General features: G+C 37.7%; 2 protein-coding genes across 2 annotated transcripts in view; one reads left to right on the forward strand and one right to left on the reverse strand.

Annotated features, from left to right (window-relative positions):
• The window catches only part of dazap1 (DAZ associated protein 1), a 65,735-nt gene extending 61,462 nt beyond the window's left edge, over window positions 1-4,273 (reverse strand). Inside the window, exon 1 of the mRNA XM_072914644.1 lies at window positions 4,132-4,273. The gene's annotated coding sequence lies outside the window, so the exon portion shown is untranslated. The remainder of the gene's footprint in view (window positions 1-4,131) is intronic.
• A 135-nt stretch (window positions 4,274-4,408) lies between these two features.
• Window positions 4,409-15,274, forward strand: gamt (guanidinoacetate N-methyltransferase). Its single transcript, XM_061975914.2, has 6 exons — window positions 4,409-4,586; window positions 8,574-8,719; window positions 9,120-9,183; window positions 9,492-9,559; window positions 12,811-12,921; window positions 15,024-15,274. Exons 1-6 carry the CDS (start codon window positions 4,409-4,411, stop codon window positions 15,162-15,164), a joined length of 708 nt encoding a protein of 235 aa, XP_061831898.1. The 3' UTR covers window positions 15,165-15,274.
• Window positions 15,275-17,359: the final 2,085 nt, after the last annotated feature.

A 17,359-nucleotide genomic window follows, 5' to 3' on the forward strand; every position in this document is an offset into this window, starting at 1 on the left:
TTAATCAAGTGATTCTTTGGGATACCACTAGCTGCAGCTAGTGGTATGCTGCAGCTAGCACTGGTGGTACACGTACTAGAGTTTGAGAATCACTGCACTAGGCTGTAATATTTTACAATATTACAGAGCAAACCTTTTCTACATACAGAACAATTGAAGGATACATTTTGTCATTGAAGATACTAAAACAATCGAACGTAGGCCAGTATGCTATATGCTAAATCAGTGGTTCTCAAACTTTTTTCATCAAGTACTACCTCCGAAAACACTTGGCTCTCCAAGTAGCATTATAATGACCAACATTAAAATACAGTAGCGCAGTAGACCTAAATGTTCATTGAAAACAAGGCAGAGGTTTTATTCAACAAGTATATTTAATATTGTTGGCTACTGTAACATTACACACGGTTTGAACAGTAACTGTGTTTGAATATTTAATTACTGTAAATTCTGGACAAAAAGCTACTACTTTTTTCCTATGCTTTGAACCCTGCGGCTTATAAAACAGTGCGGCTAATTTATGGATTTTACCTGGCTGACGGCCATAATGCAAAGTTTACAAAAAACCAAGCAAACACGCTAAAAAGATGCGTTATTGTTTGTGCTATGGCGCCATCTTTTGGATGAGTTCGCTCACTGCAGGTGCTGCAAAGCTCTGATAATACTGGTTTCATTTAAATCAGGGGTGTCAAACGTACGGCGCGAGGGCCGGATCAGGCCCATGAACAGGTTACAGGCGGATACTGCAAAGACAAAATAATTGAAAAAATACCTGTCGCTGTCCAAATACCTGTGGACTTTACAGCAGTGTTTTTCAACCTTTTTTGAGGCAAGGCACATTTTTTTCATTAAAACATCTGGTGGCACACCACCAGCAGAAAATGTTAAAAAATGAAACTCCACCAGGTTGTCGTGCCTTATTTTGACTTTGTTGGTGTTTTCCTGTGTAGTGCTTTAGTTTTTGTGTTGCGCTGTTATATTGGTGACCCTTCCTGTTCTGTTGATGTTTTCCTGTAGCAGCTTCATGTCTTCCTTTGAGTGCTATTCCCCGCACCTGCTTTGTCTTAGCAAGCAAGTCTATTTAAGTTGTTGCTATCCTTCGTGTGGACATTGTGGATTGACATGTCATGTACGGATGTACTTTGTTGACGCCGTAAGTTTTTGCTGTCGTCCAGCATTTTGTTTCTGTTTACTTTGTAGCCAGTTCAGTTTTACTTTTGTTTTGCAAAGCCATCCCTATGCTTTATTGCCTTTTCCTTTTGTTCATTTTTGGTTTAAGCATTACATACCTTTTTACCGGCACGCTGCCTCCCGCTGTGGTCTGCATATTGGGATCAGAACAAACCATCCTCGTCTCACCCGACACATTACGACTTTTACAAAGCAATTAACTACCTGCTGCCACCTACTGATATGGAGTATTACGTGGTTACCCTGCCGAGCTCTACACAGCAAAGACACTAAGTAACGGTACATTATTTGCAGATTATAATTATTGATTTGCAAAAAATATTTTTTGGACCAATTAGGTGAAGTTGCATAATTTCCCACGGCACACCAGACAATATCTCACGGCACTATGCTGCGGCACACTGGTTGAAAAACACTGTTTTACAGTATAGTTCAGTTCCGTTTAGTTTAGTTTCAGTTTATTTCGAACATGCATACAATACAATGTTATGCATCACAAAGTTCCAGTCGTTTCATTACAGCACGTCCGAATAGGAGTAGGAAGAAGCAGATCTTATTTAATTCTACCCCTTTTCATACCATAACAATTTTATCCAATTTCCTTGTTCTCTGTAACAGAACAGTGAACAGATAAATAATAAATCAATATTGTACCATAGTAAACATACAAATATTAAATACATAAATAATCTTTGTCTCATTAAAAACAGGGGGGGAAAAAAAAGGGTTCAAGATGTTTATCATAATACTTGTTCTGTGTACTTTGTGAACACTTGTAGGTTGAACCGTCTCTTAAACTGAATCATATTGGTGCTTTGTTTGATTTCTTTGGTTAATCCGTTCCATAATTTAATTCCGCATACTGATATACTAAAAATTTTAAGTGTTGTACGCGCATACAGATGTTTTAAATTCGATTTTCCTCTTAGGGTATATTTCTCCTCTTTTGTTGAGAAGAATTGCTGTACATTCTTGGGTAGCAGGTTATAATTTGCTTTGTACATCATTTTAGCTGTTTGCAAATGCACCAAATCGTTGAATTTCTATAATTGTGATTTAATAAATAAAGGGTTTGTATGTTCTCTATATCCAACATTATGTATTATTCTAATTGATCTTTTTTGTAACACAGTTAGTGAATGAAGCGCACATTTGTAGTTGTTCCCCCATATTTCTGCACAATAACTCAGATATGGTAACACTAGCGAGCTGTAGAGAATATGAAGTGAACAACCAAAAAGCTGTGAAAACGATGATGCTGTGTTCCAAATTTAAATTATTTACTGAACTTGTGTGAGCCTATGGCTTTGCACTTTGTTATATATATATATATATATATATGCACCGTATTTTTCGGAATATAAGTCGCAGTTTTTTTTCATAGTTTGGCCGGGGGTGCGACTTATACTCAGGAGCGACTTATGTGTGAAATTATTAACACATTACCGTAAAATATCAAATATTATTATTTAGCTCATTCACGTAAGAGACTAGACGTATAAGATTTAATGGGATTTAGCGATTAGAAGTGACGTTTGGTAAACATATAGCATGTTCTATATGTTATAGTTATTTGAATGACTCTTACCATAATATGTTACGTTAACATACCAGGCACGTTCTCGGTTGGTTATTTATGCCTCATATAACGTACACTTATTCAGCCTGTTGTTCACTATTCTTTATTTATTTTAAATTGCCTTTCAAATGTCTATTCTTGGTGTTGGGTTTTATCAAATAAATTTCCCCAAAAAATGTGACTTATACTCCAGTGCGACTTATATGTTTTTTTCCTTCTTTATTATGCATTTTCGGTCTGTGCGAGTTATACTCCGAAAACAGTGTGTGTGTGTGTGTGTGTGTGTGTGTGTGTGTGTGTGTGTGTATATATATATATATATATATATATATATGTATGTATATATATATAAATTGCATTCTATTTTAGTTACTTTATTGAGTTTACAACCCCCTGGCGCTGTTTTGTACTGTTTTTGATTATTATTATTTCTCAATTGTTTGTAAATGTTGCAATTTATAAAGAAAGGTTTATAAAATTTAAAAAAAATAAAAAATAAAATAAAATAAAGAATATGAAGTGATTTTTGGTCTAGAACAGGGGTTCTCAACCTTTTTTCAGTGATGTACCCCCTGTGAAAATGTTTTTAATTCAAGTACCCCCTAATCAGAGCAAAGCATTTTTGGTTGAAAAAAAGAGATAAAGAAGTAAAATACAGCACAATGTCATCAGTTTCAGATTTATTAAATTGTATATTTGTAGTGGTCTTTCATGAACTATTCGGAAAAAAAAGATATAAAAATAATTAAAAACTTGTTGAAAAATAAACAAGTGATTCAATTATAAATAAAGATTTCTACACATAGAAGTAATCATCAACTTAAAGTGCCCTCTTTGGGGATTGTAATAGAGATCCATCTGGATTCATGAACTTAATTCTAAACATTTCTTCACAAAAAAGAAATCTTTAACATCAATATTTATGGAACATGTCCACAAAAAATCTAGCTGTCAACACTGAATATTGCATTGTAATGAATGGAATAGCCTACTTGATTTGATGTTCAGTTTATGAACTTACATTCATATTTTGTTGAAGTATTATTCAATAAATATATTTATAAAGGATTTTTGACTTGTTGCTATTTTTAGAATATTTAAAAAAAAAAATCTCTCGTACCCCTTGGCATACCTTCAAGTACCCCCATTTGAGAACCACTGGTCTAGAACATGTTTTGCTTTATTCATTATTGATGCATTTCTTGCTACTTTATGTTGTATATTTTTAGTTGGCAGCAAAGGATAGTATTAAAACTGTGGCTCCATTTAAAGTACTGATGAAATGTTTCGGTATGTTTTGCTATAATTTAGCTGTTCTAAAACTTGTAATATTTAAAATATGTGTTATTTGCACAACTCACAATGCTTCATGTGTTCTTGATAGCCCTTGGACCTTTGGTTGGCCTGGTGCTCCCACTGGGAAATGATTGACCAGAGTGAAGCATCTCGCCCAGGAAGACAATCTTGGGCAGAGCGACCACCATCTTCCCTCCGTGCCTTTTTGACCTGACGTCCAACTCCCGCTGCGTCAGCACTGCGAGACCGATATAAACCCCGAGCTCTCGCTGGCTGCCCTCCTCTCTGTGAACACGCGGTCTGGCCAGCTGTCCCCCGGAAGAGAAAGCAGCACGACACAAAATGAGCGCCGCCGGCCAGCCTATATTCTCCAAGGGAGAGGATTGTAAGCCGTCATGGCATGACGCCAACGCCGGTTACAATGACGCCGACACGCACCTGGAGATCATGGGCAAGCCCGTGATGGAGCGCTGGGAGACCCCGTACATGCACTCCCTGTCGACGGTCGCTGCCTCCAAAGGTACTGGGCAGCTTCCATTATCGGACAGTTCATGCCTTAAAATGTAACGCTTGTAAAGTAACTTACTTTAGAGTAAAAACTGCTTTCATTACTTTTCAAACACCGATTGTTCTGTGTAAAATTCTGAAATATGCCATAATTTCAAAATATACACATGTTGGCATGTTTAGCTATCTTATTTGTTGGTTAGCTTCTTTGCTAGCCAATCTCAAAAATATATTTACAAATACGCGTTTATTTATACACATTATTTATTTATTTGTATATCACATTTGTATTTGTATATGTATTAATATATGCATATGTATTAATATCATATTGCTATATATAAGTTGATGTGAGACAATTCTACTTCCATAGTGATAATGAAATGTGCATTTGTGTCAAAATATTGGGGTATTTTTTTAAGTTAACTTAAATAGTGCAAGCAAGTAATTTACTGTTATTCATCACAATTAAACACAATTTAAAAGTATGAATTAATCATCTGACAGTCCTATTAAAATATCAACAATAACAAAAACAGATATTTGTGAAAATTGCTATTTCTATTTAATTTCTTGTTTCAAAATAAAATTTAAATAAACCAATTGTTTTGTTTTTATTCATTTATTTATGTATTTATGTATTTATTTGACAGGACAGTGCAATAACTACTCACCCACCTACTCAGTGGCCTAGTGGTTAGAGTGTAGGTTGTGAGTTCAAACCCCGGCCGAGACATACCAAAGACTATAAAAATGGGACACATTACCTCCCTGCTTGGCACTCAGCATCAAGGGTTGGAATTGGGGGTTAAATTACCAAAAATTATTCCCGGGCGCGGCTACCTCTGCTGCTCACTGCTCCCCTCACCTCCCAGGGGGTGAACAAGGGGATGGGTCAAATGCAGTGGACAAATTTCGCCACACCTAGTGTGTGTGACAATCATTGGTATTTTAACCTGGTTAGGCTTTTAAAGAAAAGTTGAGAAAAGTTTAAAACACATACACATATACTTGTCAAATTGACAAATAATTGTCGCCATTTGTCCATACTACACCCAGTTCTAGTGCTCACACTTCAGATTTTCCTTAAGCCACTTTTTCAGTTTTGTGGAGAAAAGTTTAATGTCCGACTGTGACTTTAACTCCAGTAAATTCCCATTCATGAAAATGGAATGACAAAAACATACACTGAGAAGTGAGAAATATCGATTTATATACTATTGCGACTACCCAAGATACCGCTACTACTGATATTTGAATGGTTTCGCCCAGCCCCTACCCTGTGCAGCACACATGTGAAAGTGAGCTGCATGGTGCTGGGAGACACTCCAGCAGCTGTCACTGTGCTCATGGAGGATGGCCAAGATGTCTGCGGGGGGGACGAATAACTAATTTCTGCTTTGTGTGAAAATAGACCCTTACACACTCCAGTGTGTCAGTGTGCAGCAACACTTTTTCGTTGTTCTATATTATCCAATTCCAAGATAGGACATACAAATAAAAAACCGCAACCAACTCAATTGAAATAGCTACCGCTCATATAAATGATTGAAGGCCAATAAATCTCAAGCCTCTACTTGCATCTATTTTTATATTATAGAAACTCAATAAGCTTTTCAACTGGTGGCCCAGGAATGACACCTTACCGGAGACCAAATGCAAATACTGTAAAGCAGTGTTTTTCAACCTTTTTTGAGCGAAGGCACATTTTTTGCAGTGAAAAAATCCAGAGGCACACTACCAGCTGAAATCATTAAAAAACGAAACTCAGTTGACAGTAAAAAGTCGTTGTCACAATTGTTGGATGTGACTTTAAACCATAACCAACCATGCCTCACTATAGCTCTTGTCTCAAAGTAGGTGTACTGTCACCACCTGTCACATCACCCCCTGACTTATTTGGAGTTTATTTGCTGTTTTCCTGTGTGTATTGTTTTAGTTCTTGTCTTGCGCTCCTATTTTGGTGGCATTTTTTCTTTTTTTGGTATTTTCCTGTAGCAGTTTCATGTCCTCCTTTGAGCGATATTTCCCGCATCTACTTTGTTTTAGCAATCAAGGATATTTCGGTTATTTTTATCCTTTTTTGTGAGGACTTTGTTGATTGTCATGTCATGTTCGGATGTACATTGTGGATGCCGTCTTTGCTCCATAGTAAGTCTTTGCTGTCGTCCAGCATTCTGTTTTTGTTTACTTTGTAGCCATCAGTTTTCTGCATAGCCTCCCCTAAGCTTAAATGTCTTTTCTTAGGGGCACTCACCTTTTGTTTATTTTTAGTTTAAGCATTACACACCTTTTTACCTGCACGCTGCCTCCCGCTGTTTCCGACATCTACAAAGCAATTAGCTACCGGCTGCCACCTACTGATATGGAAGAGTATTACACGGTTACTCTGCTGAGCTCTAGATCACACTGACAGTCAACAACACACCATTTGCAGACTATAATTACTGGTTTGCAAAACATATTTTTAACCCAAATAGGTGAAATTAGATCATCTCCAACGGCACACCAGACTGTATCTCATGGCACACTAGTGCATACTTGCCAACCCTCCCGAATTTTCCGAGAGACTCCCGAGTTTCAGTGCCTCTCCCGAAAATCTTCCGGGACAACCATTCTCCCGATTTCCAGCCGGACAACAAGGCACGACCCCTCCAGGTCCATGCGGACCTGAGTGGGGACAGCCTTTGGTCACGTCCGCTTTTTCTCCATATAAACAGCGTTCCGGCCCAGTCACGTTATAACATCTATGGCTTTTGGAGAGTGCACAACTGCACACACAACAAGAAGGAGACGAAGCAGAAGAACGAAGAAGAAACAGTCATGGTGACGACGAGTAAGAAGAAGAAGTACGCTTGCAAGTCATCAGAGAGGGTGTTGAGCATGGTTAGAAAGATAGTGACAGAGAATAGAATGAGGATGGACAATTCAACCCTAAACTCACTCCTTTCCTGCAAATAAAATGTCACAGATGCTGCCCATACAAATGCTCCTTCAAAGGCTGTGCTACTGCTAGTGGTTGAAAAACACAGATGTAGAGCATAGTGGTTCTCCAATGTATACAATATAGGAATAATAAAAAGTCCGACCACCCGGCCCTTTGCTATCTGGAAATGGGGCCCCCAAACAATGTACCATATTTTCTAGGCTATTGAGGGTACCGGAATTTCAAATTTTAGAAGAAATAAATATGTTACATATATTAGCCGCACCGGACTATAAATTGTAGATATATACCGCTACGAAAGATTTTGTAAATGTTTATTTACAATTGAATTGTTTCCAAACAGTGCCTGTTCAACGGCAGTAAAACGGCGGATCAAACAAAACAGAAGTCATCGTCATGGACCCACTAGCTGCGGAATCTAGCTCTCCAATCAGCTGAACAGACTCAATAACTCCACAGTGATGTTTTGGTGAATTTACGAAACTGAAACAATCCAAAAAGAATGCCATTGTAAGTTAATATCAACAGACACTTGTAAACGTGTTAGCTTATTTGTTAATGCTAATGACGCTAGCCTGATTACATTTTCATAGCACATACAAATATGCCTATAGACATCACAAATCGAACGGTTTAGTAAGTATGAATTGTTTTAGTTATATTGTGAAACTTAAAACGTTTCTTGGAGTAATGAATGAAGAATCCTTTCGAGGAGGAACGCTATTCACGGTTTTACTTCCACTTCAAGGCACCAAACAGGAAGTACATTTTCAACCCGCAGCTTCTGCAGTGAGCGAACTCGTCCAAAAGATGGCGCCATAGCACAAACAATAACACACATTTTCAGTGTCTGTTGGTGTAATATGAAAATTTGTTGAATCCAAAACATTATGGCCGTTGTTGAAAAAGAAATCCATAAATTAGCCAAAGCGTTGGAAAAAATAGCGGCTTATAGTCCGGAAAATACGGTAGTTGAATATCCCTGTTGTAGTGCATAAACTGGCAAAATCCTCACAAAGTAATTAAGCCATCAATTTAAATGTCCTCCACTAGGTGGCCGCGTTCTGGAGATCGGTTTTGGCATGGCCATCGCCGCCACCAAGCTGGAGTCGTACCCCATCCAGGAGCACTGGGTCGTGGAGTGCAATGACGGTGTCTTTGCCAGACTGGAGAACTGGGCCAAGGTTCAGCCACACAAAGTCAGTAGACCTCCACTAATATGCTTTATGATATAAACACGTGAACATGAAACAGTTTTTACCCAAGAGCCATAGTAGCATTAAACAGGCCTGAGTGAGCACAATGTGTCCGTCATGTCCTCATGTGTCATGTCTTTTTGTTTTTTCCGGACTATAATATGCAATGTTATATGTGTATATGTATATATATGCATATGTGCATGTGTGTGGATATATACATATATACAGATACATATCTTCTTTTTTTTTTACTATTTATATTACTAAATTATTGTGTATGCACCTTAGGGGATCTGCTCAAATTTTGTTGTTCTTAGAACCCGTTCACTGTAATAATGACAATAAAATTGTATTCTATTCTATTCTAATATGTGCAAACTGAGTTTTGGTGTTATTGCAGGTTGTCCCCCTCAAAGGCCTGTGGGAGCAGGTTGTACCCACCCTGCCAGATAACCACTTTGACGGTATGAAATGGTGTTGAAATCCACCTCGCATTACGGTAGTACCTCGGTTTTTGCCAGTATTCCATTCTGAAAGGTCGGAGGAAAACCGACTCATACAAAAACCAAAGCTTTAGAAGTTATGTCAATCAAATTAATCTGTTACATATGCCCAAAAATAAATTTATGATGGCTATTTGTATGAAAACTGAGGTATCACTGTAATTATTCAAGTGAATAATACGGGTGCATCTGTTGACCTGATGGAAGTAATACTGCAAGAATGAAAATGACTGGAAATGTGTGTACAAGCATCTGCCCCTTGTCTCCAGGTATCCTGTATGACACTTACCCTCTGTCAGAGGACACATGGCACACCCACCAGTTTGACTTCATCAAGGTTGGTCCAGAAACAGCTTAAGGCAGGGGTGTCAAATCCTTTTTCAATGAGGGTCGCCCTTAGTAAATATATGAATACCAGAAAAAGCAATTTCTGTAGAGTTTTTTTCCCCCCAGCATACTCACTTTAACATGCTGGCAAGATCATCCATCCATCCATCCATTTTCTACCGCTTGTCCCTTTCGGGGTCGCTAGGGGTGCTGGAGCCTATCTCAGCTGCATTCCGGCAGAAGGCGGTGTACACCCTGGACAAGTCGCCACCTCATCACAGGGCCAATCAAATAATAAATTACATGACTCTTAGGTCTATATCTGTAAAATAAGCAAAACTAGCTTGCTAACATGGTAGAGTGAAGTAACAAAATACATGACTCTTAAGTGTATACCTGCAAAATGAGTGAAAAAAGCTAGTATGCTAATGTTAGCATGCTAGCATGAGAGTCAAGTAACAAAAATTACTTGTATACCTGCAAAATGAGCAACAAAAAAAAAGCTAGTATGCTAATGTTAACATGCTAGCATGAGGGTCAAGTAACAAAAATTACTCTTACGTTTATACCTGCAAAATGACCGAAAAAAGCTAGTATGCTACTGTTAACATGCTAGCATGAGGGTCAAGTAACAAAAAATACTTGTGTATACCTGCAAAATGAGCGAAAAAAGCTAGTATGCTAATTTTAGCATGCTAGCATGAGAGTCAAGTAACAAAAATGACTTGTGTATACCTGCAAAATGAGCGAAAAAAACTAGTATGCTAATGTTATAATGCTAGCATGAGGGTCAAGTAACAAAAATTACTCTTACGTTTATACCTGCAAAATGAGCGAAAAGAAGCTGGTATGCTACTGTTAACATGCTAGCATGAGGGTCAAGTAACAAAAATTACTTGTGTATACCTGCAAAATGAGCAAAAAAAGCTAATATGCTAATTTTAGCATGCTAGCATGAGAGTCAAGTAACAAAAATTACTTGTGTATACCTGCAAAATGAGCGAAAAAAGCTAGTATGCTAATGTTAACATGCTAGCATGAGGGTCAAGTAACAAAAAATACTACTGTGTATACCTGCAAAATGAGCTAAAAAAAAAAAAGCTAGTATGCTAATGTTAACATGCTAGCATGAGGGTCAAGTAACAAAAATTACTCTTACGTTTATACCTGCAAAATGAGTGAAAAAAGCTAGTATGCTAATGCCGAGGGTCAAGTAACAAAAATTACTTGTGGGTATACCTGCAAAATTAGCAAAAAAAAAGCTAGTATGCTAATGTTAACATGCTAGCATGAGGGTCAAGTAACAAAAAATACTTGTGTATACCTGCAAAATGAGTGAAAAAAGCTAGTATGCTAATATTAGCATGCTAGCATGAGAGTCAAGTAACAAAAATTACTTGTGTATACCTGCAAAATGAGCAAAAAAAAGTGAGTATGCTAATGGTAACATGCTAGCATGAGGGTCAAGTAACAAAAATTACTCTGTTTATACCTGCAAAATGAGCGAAAAAAGCTAGTATGCTAATGTTAACATGCTAGCATGAGGGTCAAGTAACAACGATGACTTAAGTGTATACCTGCAAAATAAACCAAAAAAAAGCTAGTATGCTACTCTTAACATGCTAGCTTGCTAACAAGGTAGTGAAGTAGCAAACTATATGACTCTTAAGTGAAGTAGCAAACTATATGACTTAAGTGTATACCAGCAAAATGAGTGAAAAAAAGCTAGTATGCTAATGTTAGCATGTTAGCGTGAGAGTCAAGTCACAAAAATGACTTACGTGTATACCTGAAAGATTAGCACAAAAAAAACAACCTATAGTAGTATGCTAATGTTAACATGCTAGCATGAGGGTCAAGTAACAAAAATTACTCTTATGTTTATTCCTGCAAAATTGAGTGAAAAAAGCTAGTATGCTAATGTTAACATGCCAGCAACAACGATGACTTAAGTGTATACCTGCAAAATAAACAAAAAAAAAGCTAGCTTGCTAACAAGGTAGAGTGAAGTAACAAACTATATGACTCTTAAGTGAACACCAGCAAAATGAGCAAAAAAAAGCTAGTATGCTAATGTTAGCATGCGGGTCCATCATCCATCCATTTTCTACCGCTTGTCCCTTTCCGGGTCACAGGAGACTATCTCAGCTGCATTTGGGCGGTAGTCAAGTAACAAAACTGACTGTGTATAGTGTATACCTGCGAAATAAACAAAAACAAGCTCGCGAGAGGAACCGCAGGTTCGGACATCCGGTGTAACTGTGCTAACAAAATAAAGGTTTAAAAAAACAAAAAAAAACAACCTTACGGTTGTGTAATGCACTTAAAGCACGCATTGATACATTTACAAAATGATGCTTTGCTTTGAAATTGATTCTCAAACTGTGGTATTGTACCATTAGTGGTATGCTAAAGAGTAATTTAAGTACAGTGTTTTATTTTCATATATTCAAACTGTGTGTAATGTAACAGTGGCCAAAAATATTAAATATTTGTGTTCAATAAAACCGCTGCCTTGTTTTTAATGAATATGTAGGCCTACTACGCTACTGTATTTCAATGTTGGTCATTATGGTGGTACTAGACTGGAGCCAAGTTTTTTTTTCTGAGGTGGTACTGCATTAAACTACTAATTAAAACTGTCCAAAGATGTATTGCATCAATAAATGTGGAGATTGCATTTGACATTTTATAAAAATGTTATTCATGACACTATAAGCACACACTCGATGGTGGGAAAATAATAAGTAGTAATAATAAAAAATGTATGGAAAAAAATGCAAAAACATTTTTAAACTTGTTTATTCATTACTAATTATGTCTGGTTGTTCTTTTAAATTATTTTTAAGTAAAGTTTTGGTAGTCCGATATTCATGTTTTTAAATTAATAAATAATTGTGTAATTATTCGCAATATCAATCGAAATAATCTTGATTATTATTTTTGCTATAGTTGTCCAGTCCTAATCAAGGTGTTATTACACAACTGCCTATGCATTGGATTATATAACTTGCCTTGAAATAATAAATCAGGGTGACAAGCAGATACTTAAGTATTTATTTAAATTTGAACAAACATTTTTTTTTGGAATAGAGTATGTTTGTTCATATTAATGTTAAAAGACTGCAGTACTTGCAATTTTTAAAAAGGATGACGTACTTTATTGACGCACATTATTTCTAGGCTTTCACAGGGTTAAAGTACGCATGGCTGTCAGAAACCAACGTTGGAAGGTCTGAACTGTCTCATGTGTGTCTGCAGGGTCACGCCCACCGGCTGCTGAAGAGCGGCGGCGTGCTCACCTACTGCAACCTGACCTCCTGGGGCGAGCTGCTCAAGACCAAATACGACAACATCGACACCATGTTTGAGGTGGGTCGCGTGAAGTCAGCCGCAATTTAGTGCCGCTGAGATGTCGCCAGCTTTTATAGCCTCCGTCCCCCCGAGCGCTTCGGCTCGGGTGCCAAAATATTTGGTCCGGTCCCAGACCAAGTAAAGCAGTTTGAAGGGCGGAGCTAGACATGCTCCTGCCCTTTGATTGGGTAACGGAATGTGAAAAAGATAATGCATTCCAACACATGGGTGGATTTATTAGGGGTGTCAAATTATTGCGTTAATTCCAAATTAGCATTTTTTTATTGTGTTAATCTACATTTTAATCTTTTTATTTTACTTTTTAGCCATGCAATGGTGAAATGGTGTCACTTAGGGATGTTTTTCTTACACATATTAAGCTGACTATACTATTATAACACATTTGTGCATCAATATAGTGATATTACATCAGGTGTGTCCAAACTAAGGCCCATGGGCCAAACGCGGCCCGCCAGTGTTTTAAATTTGGCCCGTGAGGCGGCACAAGTTAATAAACAATATGGTCGGGAGAGCTGTATACAAATAGCAAGTGCTCTAATCGCTGCTTTTTCCTCGCCATCTGTTGGCCAACGAAATATACGTATGTACTTGCAGGGACAATGAGCACATCATATGTGTATTTGACCCAATCCAAACAACCTTCCCTAGTCATGGTGCAGAAAAAAATTCCACCAACCTGCTCATTGAATTTTGTGAATATTATGAAAAATGTCCAATCAACACACACACAAAATAATCTTAAATTACACACATTTAAATCCATTACAAGGGATGATGGGTCAAATGCAAAACACTCTCTCCACACTTTTCCATGTTTGGTGCATTTTAACTGCTTGATATTTCCGAAACCTTAAGGAGGTCAACTTTCACTTACTCTTTATATGTAATTATTACCGTAATGATATATCCATTATATTATTATAGTAATAGGTACTCATATATACATACGGGGTGTGTGTGTGTGTGTTAGTTATAATGTTGCACATTAATGTACGTACATGAGACATATGTGAAGCCAGTCCGTTTTTACAAAGTTTAACATGTAATTGTGACAAATATAAACATTTATTTGTAAAAATCAGTTTTTTAAAGCACATTTATAACATGCTAGCGTTGATGGATAGGTATATTTTGTTTATTTTATATTATCTGAAGCAAAGGAAAAGCAACAAGTTAACATTTTATATTTTTTATTATTATTTAATAATTGTTTAAAAAAGTGTTCTTACTGTTCTTTATATGGAGCTGTTTTATTTTAGTAAAAAAAAAAAAAGACTGCATCTGTTCAAGCCTGTTAAAAACAAAAAATGACTTAAAATAAATTGAAATACCGATCTTAATGTAATGAATTTAAATGAAAATATCTCAAGTTGAGGGCTTTTCTCTGCATTTCTAAGGTGGGATTAAAAAAAGATGAATTACAAATCCTAATCATATTTCTTTCATCAACAGCACTAGCTAAATCACCAAAAATGATTCCCGGGCGCAGCACCGCTGCTGCCCACTGCTCCCCTCACCTCCCAGGGGGTGATCAAGGGGATGGGTCAAATGCAGAGGACAAATTTCACCACACCTAGTGTGTGTGTGACAATCATTGGGACTTTAACTTTAACTAGGATTTTTTTAGTTGCTTGTTTGTTCAATTGAACAAAGAATATAACAGAAAATGACAAATGTTCCTTATCCACACAATTGATGTTGTTAAAAAAACAGACGAATAAACAAGCATCCAGTAAGGAAGGGTTTGTTTGAAAAGAGGTTGCATGCATACTGATTTGTTGTATAAGTAAAGATTCACATGTCTGTATAGGACATGCATGTCAATGTCAGCAACTACAACCAAAGTCCAGTTTTGAATAGATTTTTGTTTTAAAGACTGAACTGAGACCCTGGTCAGTTTTTTAAAATAGTAAACATTTAACACATTATCAGTTGTTTTTGCGTCTTGCAGTGGATCAATGTTGCAAACCGTTGTGTTTTATGATCCCTATTGAGGGTCCATGCAGTGCAGCTTGAAGGTTATAATTGATACATGTGGCGGTGGAGGCTGATAACGACGCCTTCTCAACTGACTGAGCGACTCATGTTAATGATTTCAGGAGACCCAGGTGCCTCATCTGCTTGAAGCCGGCTTCAAGAAGGAGAAGATAAGCACTACCACCATGGACATTGTACCTCCTGCTGAATGCAAATACTATTCTTTCCATAAGATGATCACTCCCACCATTATCAAAGAGTAAAGTGCAAAAAAAACTTCTTTTTTTTTTACTACTATGTGCCTTCTCCTTGGACTCTCTCTGTGTCGTGCACGATCAGACATCTTTCAATAAAACAAAGTCTACATCAGCTATGTTTGTGCCTCTTTTAACAATTCCAGGAAAATCAATAAACACACATGACATAATGTTACTTTAGCATCACTAGACATCTTTTGTTTCCAATATGTTCATTTACTTAATATTTTTGGCACTACCCAACTGCATTCACTTGTAAACACACGAGTATAAGAAGGGCTCTGTGTTGCCAACTTAACAAGTTAATTTTCTTTGACGAATATTTTACGGACTATAAGACGCACTTACAATCCTCAAAAATTGACAGTGCGCCTAATGTACATTTTAATTGTAGTTGTACTTTCTGAACTCAAAGCAAGTGTGGTACATGGTAAATGGGTTATTAATTTCAAGGTACTCAAAGCGCTTTGACACTATTTCCACATTCACCCATTCACACACTGATGGCGGGAGCTGCCATGCAACGCGCTAACCACGACCCATCAAGAGCAAGGGTGAAGTGTCTTGCTCAAGGACACACGGACGTGACGAGGTTGGTAGAAGCTGGGGATCGAACCAGGAACCCTCAGGCTGCTGGCACGGCCACGCGCCCAACCACGCCGTGTAATGATAAGTGTGACCAGTAGGTGGCAGTCACACATAAGACATACGTGTGGACTGCAGGTTGAAGCCTATTAAATAAATGACGCTCGCAAGTACCCGTAAGCAAGCAACACCAAAACTTTGATGTTTCATGGAAAATGCAGAACATTACACACAGCGCTTGAAAATATGTCAAAATGTATTAAGACTTTGGTAAGCTACAATGCCGCACCGCTTAATGCAGTCCTTCTCAAATATTGGGGCAGGCCCCCTGTGGTGACCTCGGGTAACATGCTTTATTGCCGTACCAGAATACGATGAAGCAAATGCAGCACTTGACTTCACTGTAACCAAGGTGGGAGACAAGGTAAGACCGGTGTGTCTTTTTTTAATGTTAATAAACAAATTAAACAAAGTATACTATTTATAGTCACGGTGGAGAGTGGGGCAGGCGAAATATTTTGTTCTTCCAAGGGGGGCATAACAGAAAATAATTGAGAAGCACTGGTTTCATGGAACGCAGAGCATTACGGCCACCATAGTCAGACGTACTGTGCTTCAACATACGGTATTAATATGGCGTGTGTATATAAGGACCCCAACATAGCACCGATTAGGAGACATTATCTGGCGTTTTGTTTCGCAATATATTGCAAAACCAACTTTTCTCACCTATTCGTTCCTGCTGATGTGTATTTGGGATCTGCATAAGTCCCAAAAATGTGCACGGTGTCAGCTATTGTAGTCCGCACCATAGTCAATAAGCTCCTTTTTTCCTCTTTCTATCCTCTGGTTGTGGGGCATTCATTCATTCGCTGTTGCATACAGTTCTAACTTATATCTGCCAATACACTCGCTATAGAAGCGCTTAAATCTGCTGGTACAACAAAAATGACGGGGAGAAGACGCTGTAAATAAGACCATTCTGAAGAGACGGTCAAAAAGCAGCTTGAAGATGGTCTGTAAAACGTAATCTATGCAACATTTTGACCAAAGAATGTTATGTTGACCACAATTATGTTTTACATGTAGAAAATAAAAATCCTAATATGACCCATTTAATTTGCCTATAATCCTGTATTACAATAGAGCTGAATAGACCCACTCACCGGTGCGCCCTATGGTCCGGAAAATACAGTTTTCAGACCCTCTATTTTGTCTTATTTCTAAAACCAACATATCTTATGGTCTTATTGGACACTTTTGGGGACTTGTGAAAGCACGTATTGCTCCTCTCAACAAGCAGCGGGTCCGAGTGTGCCCTTATCTAAAAAGCACTCACAGGCAGCTCGTCTTGCTTGTGACTTAAAACACACGAAAAGAAGCGACAGAATCGCGCTTTAAATATTGCGACTTCACCACATTGCAACAGTTTTGCCCTAAATAAATCATTTTTTAAGCATAAAAATGGCTAAATTAACTGAAAATTTGAACGAGACCTGTTTCAAAACGTATTTAGAAGGAAACAGCTGATGCAAACTAAATAAAGCTGATTAGTAGGAATAGTTAGTTCGCAACATATGTGAAGGTTTAATGTGACACAGGCGCCACCCGGTGGC

The sequence above is a fragment of the Nerophis lumbriciformis genome, linkage group LG14 (assembly GCF_033978685.3).
Source record: "Nerophis lumbriciformis linkage group LG14, RoL_Nlum_v2.1, whole genome shotgun sequence".
Taxonomy (NCBI): domain Eukaryota; kingdom Metazoa; phylum Chordata; class Actinopteri; order Syngnathiformes; family Syngnathidae; genus Nerophis; species Nerophis lumbriciformis.